Genomic DNA, 14919 nt, shown 5'->3' with positions numbered 1-14919 from the left:
AATCTCTGTATTCGTCACAATACTCACTATTTGTCCACGATTATTTGTTGCTAAAAGGTCAAATATGTTTTCGCAAACCATTTACGCTTCGAGTGGGTTCATGAACTAATTGTTCAAAATAATTTTCTGAGACAGCATTCAGTGCAATTTCGGATGACGTTTTATGCATGCCGCCACCAACTACAATTGTATGAGCGGGGTGCTTATTTGAAATGAGACTCAAGTTTTCTCTGAACTGTTCAGCAACTATGTCTTCTGAGTCGGGGGGTCGGTAAAACGATCCAATTAATAGTTTAGTCCGATTGTCAGGTATAACCACTACCCATACTATTTCACTATGAACTATCTACTTCAATTGCGCTACAAGACAAACTACCTCTGACAGCAATAAATACTCCACCACCAACTGTACTTAATCTAACGTTTCTGAACAGTTAGATCGTTTGAAAAAAATTTGGCTGAACTTATTTCTGGATTTAGCCAGCTCTCTGTACCTGCAACTATTTGAGCTTCAGTGCTTTCTATTAGGGCTTGGAGCTCTGGTTCTTTCCAAACACAGCTACGACAATTTACAACTACAATACCAATCATTTCTACAACTACCTTACTGTGTTTTACCTCCACACTTTTAGACGGACACCCCTTCTGTGGTTCCCTGAGACCCACTAACCTAAAAAAGACACCCAGTCCCTTCCACACAGCCCCAGCTACCCATGTAGCCGCCTCCTGTGTGTAGTGGACTCCTGAGCTATTAAGTGGAAACCCACCACCCGATGGCGCAAGTCAAGGAATCTGCAGCCTACACGGTCACATAACTGCCTGAGCCTCTGATACAGACTCTCCACTCGGCTCTGCACCAACGGACCACAGTCGGTGCTATTGACGATGCTGCAGATAGTGAGCCACCAGGCATATGTCAGGAGGCTATGGAACATGGAGTTGGGGAAAAGGGGGGGAGGGGGAGGAAGAAGGGAGTGGAAAAGGAGAGGGGCATGGAAAAGGAGAGGGGCATGGAAAAGGAAAGGCAGGCAGGTGCATTGGCAGATGGTGGCACACAATGAGCATCAGGGGTGTGAATAGGGAGGAGGTGATAGCACAGATGGGGAAGAAACTCTTGGGTGGAGGGTGTGGGGACAATACGTCACAATAAGTTGAGGCCAGGATAATTTTACGAGCAGAGAATGTGTTGCAAGGATAATTTCCATCTTGACAGTACACAAAAGCTGGCTATGGAATGAAGGACCCGACAGTATTGGCTGTGAAGCAGCCATTGAAACAAACATGTTAAGTTCATATCATGTTGTGCCACAGGATGGTCTACTTTGCTGTCACAAAAGCTGTGGCCAATCATTCTGGTGGACAGCTGGTTGGTAGTCACAACAATATAACAAGCTGTGCAATGATTGCAGCAGAGCCGGACATGGTATGGCTGCTTTCACAGTAGCCCAGCCTCTGATGGGGCAGTAGGTTAACCCTATGACGAAGTGGAGTATGAAGTGCTGGGTGGGTGGATTGGACACATCTTGCACCTGGATCTTCTTCAGGGATACGATCCACATCAGGACAGATGTGAAAAATCTTTGGTAGGTAATGATAATGGATGTGCTTCAGTTGTTCCAGTCCAAGGTGGTTTCGGATGGCGAAGGGGCCACATATTTTCTGAAGAAGGCTTTGGCAGAAAGCGAACTCTGTAACATCCATTTGGTGTGCCTTTCTACAAGTCAACATGCCATCATTATGGTGAGTCACAACCTATCCTTTTCTTTATATTGTTGATATTCCTACCTGGAGTTTCCTTTGTTGGATTTGCCTCATGGCAAAACGCTTTTGTTTGGTATTCACAGAATACACTATTTGTCAGCTAACTGGACAATGGAGCAACAAAAACAACAAAAATACTTGTAGCAAGATGTAACAAAAATACTTACACAGAGTGTCTGTGCTATAATAATATAAAATGGTGGAATTATGCCAACTTCAAATCACAACACAATATACAAAAAGTCTGTTGTGTGAATCAGAATAAAAGCAGTACATACCACACACCGATATAGTCATTGGCTTTTGCAACTTCAATAACTTCTTCACGGTAGACCAGAGCAGGGTACAAATTGGTAACACCATCTGGTTGTTCAATTTCACAAGATTCTACTACATATTGGTCATCACAGTATGCACTGAACATGCAGACAAGGGTGTCCAAAACGACTTTTGCCTAAACAAAACAGAAACATTCACATTTTCTACAGCAAAGTAGCAACATTAAGATATGAGGTGATTAAAGCAAATGATTGGTTTCAGTTAAATATACCACTGACATATCTTATGACAGATCTGTATTGTGCACTGCTGATTAGACAACTGACAAGTATCACTTCCCACTGACTAATTTCCTTTCTTCATTAATAATAACAGACCACGTATCATAGCCTCTGGCAACATATGGCCTATTGCAAGGTCTTACGGACAATGTTTGCTCAGTTAATCTACAATTATGTACGTACAGCACAAGGATTTTTTAATTTTTTACCTGCATAAATAGTCAATCTGAATTCTAGATCTGTGCCGAAGCCTTACATTTTATAATTTTACAGCATTAAGAATGCACACAATGTAAGAAATATATTAAATTGGTAAAGAAGGGGGTGGAGGGAGATGAGTTACACTTGCTGAAATATTAGCATTTTCTCGAAACAAGAATGTAGCTCTCACCTACAAACTCTCTTCACAATGTATGCCATCAGAGAGCCCTTTAAAGTTCCAGTTATCATGAGCTGTATGTGAAAACAAAAATAAAGATACATTTGAAAGGGCAGGATGAAAGAGAAACAAAACAAAAACATGAATATGGTTATCATCAAAAAGAAAAAAATATAAAAACTGCTGTATGGGGATGAAATAATGTGCAATGTGCTTCAACTGACATACCCAGACAATTATAGGGGGGAAGGGTGCGAGAGACCTGTAGTTCAATTATGGCTCTAACCAGTGGTAGAGACCTATCATCCACTCGTGGCCATTCCAGCTTTCATGATACGAAATAAACAGTATGGATTTTAAAAACATTTTCATTAGGTTTTCATAAAATCACCTGTGACAGTTTAAACTTCAGAAAATATACTATCTGTATCACCCATGCATAAGTTTAGTTCATATTATGAAAGTGAAACTAAATGGTGCTACTGGGAGACCACGAACAAAAAAGATCCTCGCTCCAGACTAGCTCGTGCATCTCTCCCCACACCACCCAGCAGAGTTTGTAGCTGGTGCCGTCTCCACCCCAAACCCAATCCACAGTGCGCAATGTGCATGTGCTGATGATAATACATGGCACAGGCTCTTTTATTTGCAATGACGTTAGTCAGTATACAGTAGTATTTGTGAGAGTGAGCACAAGCCTACAGCTTCAAACAAAATATTGTGAAATAGTGTGCACCTGTGGCTTTTATTTAAAAAAAAAAAAAAAAAAAAAAAAAAAAAAAAAAAAAAAAAAAAAAAAACACGTTTGTGACTATTTGTCAGAGTGTCTCAAGGTGGGTTTCACAGAATATTTTGTCAACAAAAAACATTCAATGTGTTTATTGTGTAATGCATCATCATCCAATGGGGCAAAGACGCTAAGATGACTGCAAGAACATCTTTTTACAAAGCATTCACATGATATTGACACGCCCATTGAATATTTTCAAGAAATAAAACAATAAAAAATTTCAAAATCGTTGAACAATCACCGTATCATTTAAGAAACAAGATTAGTGTTTAATGTCCTGTTGACAATGAGGTCACTAGATGGAGCACTAGCTCGCATTAAGGAAGGCTGGGAAAGGAAATAAGGAAATCAGGCATGTCCTTTCAAAGGAACCATCCTGGCATTTGTCTAAAGTGATTTAGGGAAATCATGGAAAACTTAAATTGGGATGGCTGAACAGGGATTTCACCAACATCTTCCCAATAAAAGTGCTAAGAGCGGCACTACCTCACTTGACACACTTCACAATTTGGGTCAAAAAAATGGTAAAAGCTATAATAATGGAGAAACTGTAATGAAAGCAATGGCACATTAAAATGAGGGATTGAAGAAATGGCACTTAATAGTGGAGAGAGAGAGGGAAAGGGAGAGAGGGAGGGGGGGGGGGGGGGGGGAGAGCGAGAGCGAGAGAGAGAGAGAGAGAGAGAGAGAGAGAGAGAGAGAGAGAGAGAGAGAGAGAGAGAGAGAGAGCGCTTGTAAGTATTCTTCAAAACTCTTCATTTTCCATGCAACTGGATGAGTCCACCATTGTAGATAATAATGCTTCATTGATGGTTTATGTACATTATTCTGATGAAAAAAATACATTATGAGAAGGAATGCTATTTACAATAAATCTCATTACATACCCAACAGCATTATCTATATTTAATACTGCGATGTTACACTTTACAAAAAATAATATTCCTTTGAATAAAATTGTTGCATGCATTAATGATGGAGCACCTTAAATGGTGGGTCATTATCATAGATTTGTTGATTATTTGTAGAAAGAAGTGCCAAACACTTTTCTTGTGTGGTGTACAGACAATATCTTGCATGAGAACATCTCAGTACAAGTCTCCATTCCTCATTAGCTATAATAATTCAAGACGTGACAAAATCAAATCCAATCCAAAAAATAATAGAATGTTTTTACAGCTTTGCCAGGACAGTTATAAAGACTTTAGTAGCTTACTTTTGCATACAGAAATAGTGTAAATCATTGTTCATTTTGTAGCATTACCTGATAGTGTTGCACAATTTATTAAAATGGTAATGAGACTAATTTGTGACAACAGTTGCAAACAGTAAGGAATGGTGCCTTTAATCTGGTAGATATTTTCAAGATATTTCATCATTTCAATATGCAGCTTTGAAGAGCAAACTCATACTGTTTGCCAAAGTAATGTGTCATCATTTATTGACACACCTGAACAACAAAACTGTTAAAGCTTTTATGGCAAACTGCACTGATTTCTGTCTCGGTTTCTTCATTCTTACATACCACAAGCATGAGTGCCTGGCATTGCAGGAACTTCACCTGCCATTGCTGCTGGCAGTATGGGGTCGAACTTGTGACTGTAGATTATATACATACATTGTGCCAACATCGGAGGGCTTTTCTTTGTCATTATCATAGTGCTTCTCCTATTGCTACCAAAAATGGTCATTCTCTGCAGCACATGAATACAAAATCCATTCACCTTGAGGCTTTCATCTTTCTTGTTGAAGCTATTGTCATGTTTGTGGATTTCTATGGCCTCCCTCAACCAGCAGGGGTGATAGCTCTTCCCCGGAGCAAGAACTTCCATGACAGAAAATTTTTATTATGTGGTCAATCTTACATGTCAAAAGATGAAATGTTGGATGCAGCCTTTCTGCTAACATCCCCAGGGTAACAAACAGCATAATACAATGTAAAGACTAATTACAAACCAATCGAGATCAATAACTGTCTCAGACTGACAAATTACAAAAGTTACCCACTCTCAATGTTGAAAATACACCATATACCATGTGCGAGTGTAAAAGTCTATGTTGGAATGACTGGATGCTCTATCAACACCAGTTTCACTGAACACAAACAGTCATGCGGTTTGGAACAGGCAGAGAAACTGGTAATGGTGCAGCATGCACTCAGGGAGAGCGATCACATAGTAAGATTCACTGACTGGTGGTTCTTGCTGTGGAGTCACAACTGCTTGTTCAGGGAAGCTATAGAAATTCACAAATATAACAATAGCTTCAACAATAAAGAGGAAAGTTTCAGGGTAAATGGATCCTGGATTCCTAAACTGCAGAGAATGACCATTGCAGGTAGCAAGGGAAGAACCACAGTGGTCATGACCAGGGAAAGCCCACAGAATTCATGCGACAAGTTCAAATAATCTATGTCTGCAACCTCAACTCCAGTCCACCACCAGCAATGGAAGGTGGGGTTTGACAGTGCCAGCCACTCATGCTTGTGAAAGATAAGAAAAGTCTTGAAACAACAGACAGCCAAAGAACACAAGACAGAAAACAACAGGCAATATGTCAATAAAGGTCTCAAAAACCCAAAAAATTTTGTTCCATGCCTCTGTGGGGATGAGATTTCAAGACTGTGCTGACACCTTGACTAGCGACTGAAGAAGAAAGCCTTTTTGCTATCCTCTCTCACCTTTTTGTCATGGTATCAGGATGAAGGATACACTCAAGAGTTCCTGAAATGTAAGCACCTAGTCAACCGCCACCCATTCACAGGATACCTACGACAGAATGGAAAGAGTTTATTTTTGTGAGCAAATTCATGTAACATGGAGAGACTTGGCAAGAACTGATGAGCAGCTTTTGGACTTTTTTTAATTACCTAAGTGGCAGCATGCACTGAGACACTGGATAAGACCAACAGCATTACTTACCGGAGCTTCCAGAACAAACTCAACTGCTGCAGGGACAGAAGAAAAAAGTTTGCAAGATGCGGAAAGCAGATCAACAAGTCAATTCTCAACATGCCACACACAGTAGTTAACCTTAGTAGACAACTGCTGACCTCGGAAGAATGGTCTGTCCTTCAAAAGGAGGAAATTTCGCTTTCATCCCTACCTATGAGGAAGATCAGTGCTTAACACTGAAGTGAACATCTGGACCCCACCTTTAGAAAAAGTTGCAAAATATGCACTGAGACTGCCAGGATAGTGCACCGAGCAAAATCACCAGCTTGCAACGTGAAAAGAAAATAGTTACAAGTTATCAAGAGGCTTAACACCAACAAGAGTATATCGGTACTGCCTGCCAACAAGGAAAACATGATCATTACACTGAAGTCAAAATGATCAGAGCAAAAGATTTGGGACCTATTAGATCCATCGAGGTACTGAAAGCTAAACACAGGTCCGATGCAGCAGATCACAAGGAATATGAATCAGTTAAACAAAGGTATCTTCTCTCTTGGCAGATGTACAGAAGAACATAAGCAACACACGGGCCCTACCACCACGGCTGTATAGATTACTACAGACCCATAAAAATGATGTACTATTAAGACCAATCATTTGTGCTCCTGGCTCACTCACATATAAATTTGTCAAGCACTTGGTCTCTCTGCTTCAGCTGCATATGGAAGAGACCAACACACACATAAAACACTCAAGACTTTTCACTGAGAAGCTTAAGAAACTAAAACTTTGACCAAACATCATCCTAGTCAACTTTGATCTTGTTGCTTTGTTTATCTAAATGCCACTAAGTGATTCTCTGGAGCACATCAGTTCCATTTTCCCACATGACATGACCAAGTTATGTTATGCATGTCCTATCCCAAGTTATTTCATGTGGGATGGAGATTTCTATGAACAGCTGTAAGCCTTTGCCATGGTGTCCAATTTCTTCTAGATCCATTTCAAAACACAGGGGCTGGACTCCACATCTTGCAAAACTAAGGTGTAGTGTAGGTACATCTATGACACCTATATTGTTTGGAGCTATGGTGAGGAACAGCTTGGTGACACTCAAAGATGTCTTAACAGTCTCCATGCAAAAATGAAATTTGCTATAGAGGTAGAAAAATGATCAACAGCACACTTTATATATGTGCTGATTATGAGGGATGGTTAGAACCTAGGACACAGCATGTATTGAAAACTGACACACACAGACTGATACTTGTACAGACTATCATATAAACCAAAACACAGGGCGATTAATAATCTCATAACACACCCAAAATGAATGTGTCAGCTGTAGCACCTCGGATGTGAGGTGCAACACCTAAGAACCATTCAGAGGAGCAATAATTACTCCACCAGTTGCATAATAAATGTTATGAACTCTAACACTTAGCAAAGTTACATCAGAAGAAGGAATGTTGGGTAGTCTCTCCACCAAACATCCACGAAGTGAAGGGCAGAACTGGCCATATTTTGTGCAAACATGCCATAAAGACTATTTACAAACTGTCTCAGATGATCAAAAAGTGTCTCAGATCGACAATGGGTAAAAGGGACCCGCTCACAATATCAGGAATATACGGCATACTGTGTAAATGTGAAAAAGTTTACATTTGAGAGATTGGATGATCAATCAACAATAGGATCACCAAACACAAATGGTACTGCAGGTTAGTACAGGATGATAAATCAGCCGTGGAAGGACATGCACTGTGAGAGACCAATCACGTAATAAAATTCACCGACATGGAAGTACTAGCTGTGGTGAAGACCTACCACACCCCACTTGTGCAGAGAAGCCGTAGAAATCCACTAACATGACAATAGCTTCAACAACAAAGATGAAAGCCTCAAGGTGAACAGATATTGGATTCCCATGCTGCAGAGAATAACTGTTGCAGATAACAAGTGGCGAACCACAGTGGTAATGACAAGCAAAAATCTCTCAGATGTTGGCACAACAGGCACATAAAATCTACAGCCAAAAACTCAACTACAACCCATGACCAGCAATAGAGGATGAGGCTTTGACAATGCCAGCCCATTATGCCGGCAAAACTTTACAAAAATTGTCAAACAAACATTGACTGAAGAACCTAAGATAGAAACCAACAGAAAATATGTCAAACTTGAACTACTTAACCTAGTGATGTGAGAAGTTTATCACTTCCCTACATTAACATGTCATTCTATATGATATTCACAGATTCAGTAGCCACTTCAATTAAATTGAACATGGAAAAATGATTTGAAGATATCTTGAAACTAAAGATGTACAAGTGGGTAAAACTCCTTTTACCCCAAATTTTGAAGAGACCAATATAATTTGCCAAGAAGAAATGTTAGAAGTTATATATGGTGAAGAAAGTAAACAAATTTGATAGTGATGGTCATGAAAACCTATAGCAAACTAAAAAAAATATATGTCTTATATCCAACTATGTGGTAAATTGACATTCAGTTTATTGATTCCTTTCCCTACCTCATACCTCATGGGATCAGGATTCAGTGTTGTTAATCATATTAGGAAGAAAGAAAGAAATGCCTGAATATTTCTCATATAGGAATTCTTCCTTTGTTTCTTACAAAAATTGAGCCAGATATCCAGTTTTATTTTCATAGCATCAGTGTAAGTAATTCCTATCTCTGTATGGTGGTCTCAACTGGCAACACCACATGAGTCACTGAAGCTCACAATATCTCTCACTTCTACAGTGTTAGCCATGACACTCACTACTGCAATATAGTGATCCCCCCCCCCCCCCCCCCCCATTTTTCCCTCCCCAGCCTCTCCGCTCCTTATCCCATGTCCTCAATTAGAAAGGCACAAATAGAAAACACAAAGATAGCACCTTACAGTAATTTGAAACATAGATAGGAATTCATTTCACATGCCCCAGAAATCACTAATTCAGCTTACGCTAAGATGCTTTGTTTTATAACAGTGTCACATACAGGAACATTATACTTGTCACTTTCTCAAGATCAGTTGTCTATGAGCAATACTAGGGCAGACTGAAAAGCAAAGGAAACATTTGAGTCATTCACTCTTAAAATAGTGCTCAAGCAAAAATGTTTATTTATGCTAAAGAAGAGAGCTAATTGAAGGGCACTTGGTAATCATCCAAGATGCAGAGGTCTTTACATTTTGTGCTCCCCTTTCTAAGATAATTAATGTAAATGAGGTATCTATCCTTTCAAAATACACACTGGAATCAGACCTTAATATCTACAACAGTGAAAATCATCTCCCTGTGTGATCTTCTTGTGCAGAATAAGGGACAATTTTCTTTGGTGTGCAATCTAGCTGTCTTCCACACAGCACAGTCTCATTACAACTTACAATGGCATAATACATTGATACCGTATGGATATTCCAAACATCAATAACAGTTATTCAATATAAAAAAATCTCTAAACACATTTGTCTTTTTTGTTGTACAATTTTTGTTTTCTTTGAGCTAAATTAAAGTGCATGCTACATAAGATTATAAGAAAAGACAAACATTGAGCATATGTATATGGTAGTTAAATAATGAGGATAGGTAATGTTTAGTTTATCTGATTTGCTCACAAATATTTGCTTCCAAGGATTTTTCTATGCCTTATTGCATTTCTCCATCACTATTTTTATTACTGACATTATGTGATTGCCTGAGGTAACTTTCTCTTCTATTCTGTTATTTTGCATGTGCAGGGTGATATGGATACAAAATCTATGTTGTTTCTTACACAAAGAAGAACTATATCACACAGTAAACTTACAAATTCTGTAATGATTCTTTATTTGGGCTTAATAAGTATGTGTAATCACATGAGCATGTAAGTGTTTTCACTTTCTCTGTCTATTTATTTCACTTAAATCATGCTCCTCACCTATTCTTTCTAAAGCTCATGTTTTCCCTCTCATTTCAATGCTGTATCACTTTCCCCCTCTTGAAATAATTCTCCCTCTTCTCAAAACAAAATCAGTATACATTACATGTGACCACTGAAGGGGATCGAGATCGCATTCACTAAAAGACATTGAAGCCCCTCTGTCTATATGTTTGGCACATCAGCTACCATCTGTGTGGCCACTGAAGACCAGCCTAAATTTTGTTAAAATGTAGGATTATAAGTTTTTGAGCTTACAGTTAATTTCAATAAAGTTCTTCTGGTTGTGTAACTGCATCATTTATGTTAAAACTACCGATGTTTTGACTAGTATTGAAAGCAGTCTTCATCAGGGTGAAACTAGTTGACTCATTTTCATTTTGGGCACCACCACTCAATACTCAGGTATCATCATCACATATAATAAATAAATGCATTGCCCAACAAACAAAATTAAGTTCCCAGAAGAGATGGCCACAAGTCAACGCATCTTCATACATATACACACCCTCCACATGTACATAAATGATGATAACTGCAATCTCTTTGGCAGATAGAATGGTAACCAGAGTGCATTAGTTTTGTTTATGTTTAGTGTTGATAACTTGCCTAGTAGGGTATGTAAGAGACATGAACAGCATCAGATGTTGAATGATCACTGTGAATGAGACAGAGCTGATGCAAACTCATGTGAGATAGTGTTATCAGGATCTGACAGAGTTTGAAAAGGACCTCATTTTGGGTCTCCATTTGACTGACTGGTTGAATAACAGAATATCCAGAGTTGGGAGGCTTTCAGATGTGACACTGGCCCAATGTTGGGTGGCAAGAGAACGTGAGGGCACGCATTCTTGTTGTCAAGGTTCCAATCAACCATGCCTGACAACTGTAATGGAAGAGTGCTGTATTACGCATGAAGGGCATCATATCCCGTTCACATCTTTGCCTGCAATCCGACAACAAATAATGGACTCTTCACAACATTATGTATAATCCCGCATCGTTGGCTGGAATTAGCAGTAGCTACAGTAAAAAATTACTATTCCATGTGTCGGCTGCCATTAATACCACAACACAAGCGTCTGCACCTGCAGTGATGCTGTGACTGGGAAGATGACACTGCACTGCATTCAGTCATGAATGGCCATTCTACACTATCCTGGGAGATTATCACTGGCAAACACGACAGTGGCAGGAGGAGAGGTAGCATTCTTCCAACATTTTGGAGAGGCACCAGTGAGGTGAGGAGCCATTAGGTATGACTTAAGGTCACAGGTGGAAATGATCAAGGAAACTCTGACAGCATAATAGTACATGATGTTCTGTGGTGCCAGGACAATACTTGTCCCCACAAGGCAATTGTCTCTCATCGGGAACTGTCATAAATTTAAGAACATAGACGTTCATAAATTTTGCCTAGAACAGCATATGGAAGCATGTGCAACAGAAGTAGAATTTCACAAAAAATCCTTCATAATATTAAGTGTATATCGAGTACCTGCAGGTAACTTTAATCTGTTCATAAACCACCTTGAAGCTGTACTGGCCCATTTAACAACCAAAAACAAAGAAATAGCGGTTGCTGGTGATTTCAATGTAGATTTCCTTAAAGACTCTCCCAATAAGAACTTATGTGAATTAGTAATACTATCATTCAATTCCCCACTAGGGTACCCAATTGCTCACAAACAGCCATTGATAATGTCTTTATAGAGAAGTCCAATGAACAAAATTATACTAAAAAACCAATAGTCAATGCCCTCTCAGACCATGACATGCAGTTCCTTCTGTTAACTGTTAATACTGAACAGGATACAAAATCTGTTAAATCTGAGCTCACGAGGGTAATCAATAAGCCAAAAATTGATTATTTTAGGACACTCCTCAGAGACATTCATTGGATTGATGTTCACAGTGTTCATGGCATGAATGAAAAATATAACTCTTTTGCTAATAAAGTGCTTACCTTATTCAAACACTGTTTTCCCCCAAAACTTATCAAGGTTAGAGCAAAGCCTACAAAGAAACCATGGATTACTCAAGGAATAGGGATATCTTGTAAAACAAAAAGGAAGCTGTATCTGTCAATTCGAAACAGTTCCAATGTTGATGCTATAGCACATTACAAGAAATACTGCAAAATATTAAAGACTGTAATATGGACATCAAAGCAAATATATTACTAGGAAAAGATAGTCATATAAGATAACAAAATAAAGACTATATGGGATAAAGTGAAGGAGGAGACTGGTAGAACCAGACATGAAGAGGGACAAATAGCATTAAGAGTAAATGATACATTGGTGACAGACGTGTATAGTGTTGCAGAACTTTTTAACAAATATTTTATAACTGTTACTGACAAGATGGGGTGGCCAGGTTATGTAGATGCTGTTATAGAATACCTCAAACCAGACATTTGAAGTAACTTCCACAATATGAATTTGAGCCTCACTACCCCAGCAGAAATAATATCCATCATAAAATCTTTAAAATCAAAAACATCTAGTGGGTATGATGAAACATCAACAAAGTTAATAAAAGAATGTGATTCTGAGTTAAGTAACATATTAAGCTATCTGTGTAACAAGTCATTTATCAGTGGAATAATTCCAGAATGGTTGAAATATGCTGAAGTTAAGCCACTGTTTAAGAAGGAAGACAAAGAAATAGCATCAAAATTTATGTCCAATTTCGCTTTTGCCAGCATTCTCAAAAATTTTAGAAAAAGTATTGTACAATCGGCTTTATAACCATCTTATCTCAAATAACATACTGTCAAACTCACAGTTCAGATTTCTAAAGGGTTCTGATATTGAGAAGGCTATCTACACTTCTAGCGAAAATGTGCTTAATCCATTAGATAAAAAATTGCAGGCAACTGGTATATTTTGTGATCTGTCAATGGCATTTGACTGTGTAAATCACAATATCCTTTTAAGTAAATTAGAATATTATAGTGTAACAGAAAATGCTGCAAAAGGTTCAAATCTTATATCTCTGGCAGGAAACAAAGGGTGTTATTAGGAAAGAGACATGTATCATGCAATCAGGCAACATCCAACTGGGAACTAATTACATGTGGGGTCCCACAAGGTTCCATTTTAGGGCCCTTACTTTTTCTCGTGTATATCAATGACCTTTCATCAGTAACATTACTAGAAGCCAAGTTCGTTTTGTTTGCCGATGAGACAAACATTGCAATAAATAGCAAATAAAGTGTAGTCTTAGAAAAGTCAGCTAATAAAATATTTGTGCGCATTAATCACTGGTTCCTAGCCAATTCTTTGTCACTAAACTTTGAAAAAACACACTACATGCAGTTCAGAACTTGTAAGGGGTGTCCCACGAGTGTATGCCTAACATACGATGACAAGCAGATAGAAGAAGTGGACAGTGTTAAATTCTTGGGATTACAGATTGATAATAAATTCAGCTGGGAGGAGCACACCACAGAAATGCTGAAGCGTCTTAACAAATCTCTATTTGCAATGAAAATTGTGTCAGACATAGGGGATATAAAAATGAAAAAGCTGGCATACTATGCTTACTTTCATTCCATAAAGACATATGGGATTATTTTTTGGGACAATTCATCAAGCCAAGCTAAAGTTGTCCAGGCACAAAAATGTGCAGTAACAGTTATATGTGGTGTGAACTCAAGAACATGCTGCAGAAGCCTGTTTAGGGAACTAGGAATACTAACTACTGCTTCCTAATATATTTATTCCTTAAAGAAATTTGTCATTAAAAATATATCACTTTTTCTAACCAACAGCTCAATTCATGGAATCAATACTAGAAATAAGAATAATCTTCACAAGGATTTAAAGTCACTTAGTCTTATACAAAAAGTTGGGCATTATTCAGGAACACACATTTTCAATAACTTGACAGCAGCCATAAAAAGCTTAACAACTAATGAAATTCAATTTAAGAGAAGCCTAAAGGATTTATTGGTGGCCAACTCCTTCTACTCCATTGCTGAATTTCTCAGTAGAACCAACTGATTTGTGTGTATATGTGTATGTAAGTACAATATAACTACTGTACAATTTCAGTGCAGTAATGTGTTCATTGCAAATAAGTCTGTGTGTGTGTGTGTGTGTGTGTGTGTGTGTGTGTGTGTGTGTACAATCTAACTTCTGCACCAGTTCAGTGCAGTAATGTGTTCATTGTAAATAAGTATTTAGTAGTCGTATTACACGTTTATTACCTTATAAATAAATAAAAAACTTTTTTATTTTAAATTCAGTGCATTAGTATTTGTAAAATTATTCTTTCATACAGCATTCATTAAAAAATGATGACCATGCCACTTGGGACCTGTGGAATGGTACATTAGCTTATTTGTTTGAGTTGTAAATATCTGTCATGCATTGTTGTTTTTCTGACATGTTCTACATCCTGGAGGATCAATTGGAATGAAAGTAAATCTAACCTAACAACTATCTGTGTGATGTTAAGGTACTTCCATACGCAGCAAGAGCCCCAGATCTGTACTCGATCGAACATGTAAGACCACAATTGGTGTCAACTCTGTCCCAGTACAGTATCCACGATATGTCAAGGACCAGTTATTAAAGTTATGGGCCAGTTTGCCTC

At 38.3% G+C, this 14919-nt stretch overlaps 1 protein-coding gene across 1 annotated transcript in view; it reads right to left on the bottom strand.

Annotated features, from left to right (window-relative positions):
- Window positions 1-14919, bottom strand: part of LOC126267776 (phenylalanine--tRNA ligase beta subunit) — a 125058-nt gene that overhangs the window by 33155 nt on the left and 76984 nt on the right. The window contains exon 7 of the mRNA XM_049973084.1: window positions 2040-2215. Coding sequence (XP_049829041.1) covers window positions 2040-2215 — 176 coding nt within the window. The remainder of the gene's footprint in view (window positions 1-2039; window positions 2216-14919) is intronic.

Source organism: Schistocerca gregaria, chromosome 1 (assembly GCF_023897955.1).
Source record: "Schistocerca gregaria isolate iqSchGreg1 chromosome 1, iqSchGreg1.2, whole genome shotgun sequence".
NCBI lineage: Eukaryota > Metazoa > Arthropoda > Insecta > Orthoptera > Acrididae > Schistocerca > Schistocerca gregaria.
This window is presented reverse-complemented; position numbering and strand designations above follow the sequence as displayed.